The 2752-nt window shown below is 37.2% G+C and overlaps 1 protein-coding gene across 1 annotated transcript; it reads left to right on the top strand.

Moving 5' to 3' along the window:
- LOC142204268 (olfactory receptor 5A2-like) lies at positions 1-2393 on the top strand. The gene is made up of 3 exons (XM_075275577.1): positions 1-51; positions 320-343; positions 1494-2393. Exons 1-3 carry the CDS (start codon positions 1-3, stop codon positions 2391-2393), a joined length of 975 nt encoding a protein of 324 aa, XP_075131678.1.
- The last annotated feature ends 359 nt before the right edge of the window (positions 2394-2752 follow it).

Below are 2752 nucleotides of genomic sequence, written 5' to 3'. Positions count from 1 at the left end.
ATGGAGAAAAAACTAAAACCACAAGGCCATAAAGTTTATCCTTGGGGTCAAGTATGGAAGTAGTAGGGCTTGGAATTTCTTCTCTTTTTTCTCATGATTAATTTCATAAAAACTAACTAGGGAAGGGGATTAAGGTTTGGACTAGGTTGCTGGGCCTGGCCAGAAGATCAGAATTTTGTAGGTCTGAACTTTTATGAGGCCCATTAAAAGTTTTCTTCTTCACAGATTTGATGCATTAAGCTATAATCAGAGCTGTAAGGTTCATCATAGAAACCTGATTTACTCACATTTTTATTTTATTTTTTATTTTTGAGAATAGGCTAAAACACTGGAGACGTTTAAGGTAAGAACATTAATGAGATCCCCTAGTGATGGTCCCCAGAAGTCCCCGGCCTGTCTGCTGTGTATATATACCGGTAGTCATCTCATGGCTTATAGTATATATCCACAAATACTGTCTGCACAGTCTGAACACATGTGAAATATGCCTCTGTCATGGACATTGGGCACCTTCGGAAGTTTTTCTGAGAACAAAACTAATATAAATTGCAGCGAAAATTTTGAAGAAAATTCAATTTCATTGGAGTTAAGAGTTCTCTGCCAAAATGCAAATTTCTCAGATGTAAGTACAGCGGCCGGGGGGACGTCCTGGCGATATTCTTATGGTTCCTGTCCGTACACACAGCACATTACATTGAATATTTTTTTTTTTTTTCCTCTTGGCTTTATTTATTTTTGCATTCTCTGATGCTTTGGCTTTTTGTTTGTCTCCTAAGCACAGCATAGTCTGGGTCTGACACTTTTTCAGGCACTGTCCTATCTTAATAGGAAAAGATTACCATGGAAAAAAGACAGAAAAATTGCATATGTGCGCCAACACTAAAAAATGGAAATAAAATACAAAAAAAAACCATGAAATTTTATCTATTTTTAATTTGTTTGTTTTTTTTTAATTTATGGTATGCAAATGATGGGGAAATTGAGTGTACAAGAAGCCCAAGGATGAGTTGTCATGTCTGTGCAAACAATGTGGGGCATGTCCTGCCTTCCATGTGCCCATTGGCAGGGGGTCCAGTTGAATTCCATGAATTCTAAGGATAAACCTTTAATAGGGTTGAGCCAATCTTCAGATTTCAGGATCGATTTTAAAATCCGATTTCCGATCATTTTCCAGCCGATCCCGATCGTGAAATTTCCTCCATCGCCAATAGGGATCATATCTTTCCCGATCGCTCAACCCTAAACTTTAACTATCCAAATAACAAAGGATTTGGTGCAAAAAAAACATCTCAAGTAACTTGTTTATGTTATTGTAGATAAAGAAAGGATCGGGCGTCTGTAATAACAGTTTGTATTTATGCAGATTATTTTGTAATTTTTAGTTATTTTGTATATTGTATTACTGTCACACCTGAACACCTTTTGTGCAAATTTTTACTTTTCCTCTGTTTTTTTGTGCTCTAAATAAAGGAGAACAAATTGTTTTCATTCAGTTTTTCCTTTTAGGATTCCAAGTTAGAGAATGTTTAAGAATCTTCCTGTTCTGTCTTCTCCTGGTGGTTTACTTTGGGACAATATGTGGGAACCTCCTGATCCTCACCCTGGTGTCCACCAGCAAGAACCTCCACACCCCAATGTACTTCTTCATCTCACAACTCTCCATCAGTGACATCTTGTTACCTACAGATATTGTCCCCAATACCTTCCCTATACTTCTGAATAATGGGGGAGCCATTACTTTTATTAGCTGTATGACTCAATATGTTGTTTTTTGTTCTTCAGAAGTTTTTGAGTGTCTTCTCCTCTCAGTGATGTCTTATGATAGGTATGTGGCCATCTGTAATCCCCTCCGTTACTCTTCTATCATGACCACTGCCTATTGTATGAAGTTGGCAATTGCCTCGTGGCTCTTGGGCTTTTCCATTGCTTTGATTGCAGCAATAATAATATCACTGTTATCATTCTGTGGACCAAATATCATTGACCATTTTTTCTGTGATCTTTTGCCTTTGCTCGATATTTCTTGTTCAGATGTCTTCTTTTTCCAAGTTGTGGCCTTCCTACTAAGCATACCATTTGTTTTTACACCAATTGTAATAATAATTTATTCTTATGCCAATATCGCTGCTGTTATCTTAAGGATCCCATCCAGTACTGGTAGACAGAAAGCCTTCTCCACCTGTAGCTCCCACCTCATTGTGGTCTCCATATTCTATTGGACCATATTCAGTGTGTATTGTGTCCCAAGTAGAGAGGAAACCTTGACTATTAGTAAGCTCATATCCCTGCTGTATACTGTATTTATCCCTATGGTTAACCCCATAATATATAGCTTTAGAAATAAAGACATTAATAAAGCTTCATATGAAATAATCCATAAATATAGAACATAAAAGACATGTCTGAGAGCTTGTTCTTATCTACAGAAAATATCAAATTTGAAAAATACCAGATGACAAAATATTCTATGTTTATTAGTATAAATCAACAATGTGTTCCGTTAGGGGCACACGACCCCTGAGTTATGTTGTCGTAGTTCTAATTAAATATCAGGCCTGGAGAAGTCACACACACACAGCTGGTGGTGTATCAAGTGAGTTCTAATTTAATGGTGCAAAAAGGTACAGTGCCTACAAGTAGTATTCAACCCCCTGCAGATTTAGCAGGTTTACACATTCTGAATTAACTTGGCATTGTGACATTTGGACTGTAGATCAGCCTGGAAGTGTGAAATGCACTGCAACAAAAAAGA

The sequence above is a fragment of the Leptodactylus fuscus genome, chromosome 5 (assembly GCF_031893055.1).
Source record: "Leptodactylus fuscus isolate aLepFus1 chromosome 5, aLepFus1.hap2, whole genome shotgun sequence".
NCBI classification, from domain to species: domain Eukaryota; kingdom Metazoa; phylum Chordata; class Amphibia; order Anura; family Leptodactylidae; genus Leptodactylus; species Leptodactylus fuscus.
Note: the sequence above shows the minus strand (reverse complement) of the source record. Positions and strands in the feature narration are given on the sequence as shown.

Coding starts and splice junctions, on each gene's coding strand:
- LOC142204268 (XM_075275577.1), top strand. CDS start 1: ATGGAGAAAAAACTAAAACCACAAGGCCATAAAGTTTATCCTTGGGGT. Junction 52..319: donor AAGTTTATCCTTGGGGTCAA/GTATGGAAGTAG, acceptor TTTTGAGAATAG/GCTAAAACACTGGAGACGTT. Junction 344..1,493: donor AAACACTGGAGACGTTTAAG/GTAAGAACATTA, acceptor GTTTTCATTCAG/TTTTTCCTTTTAGGATTCCA.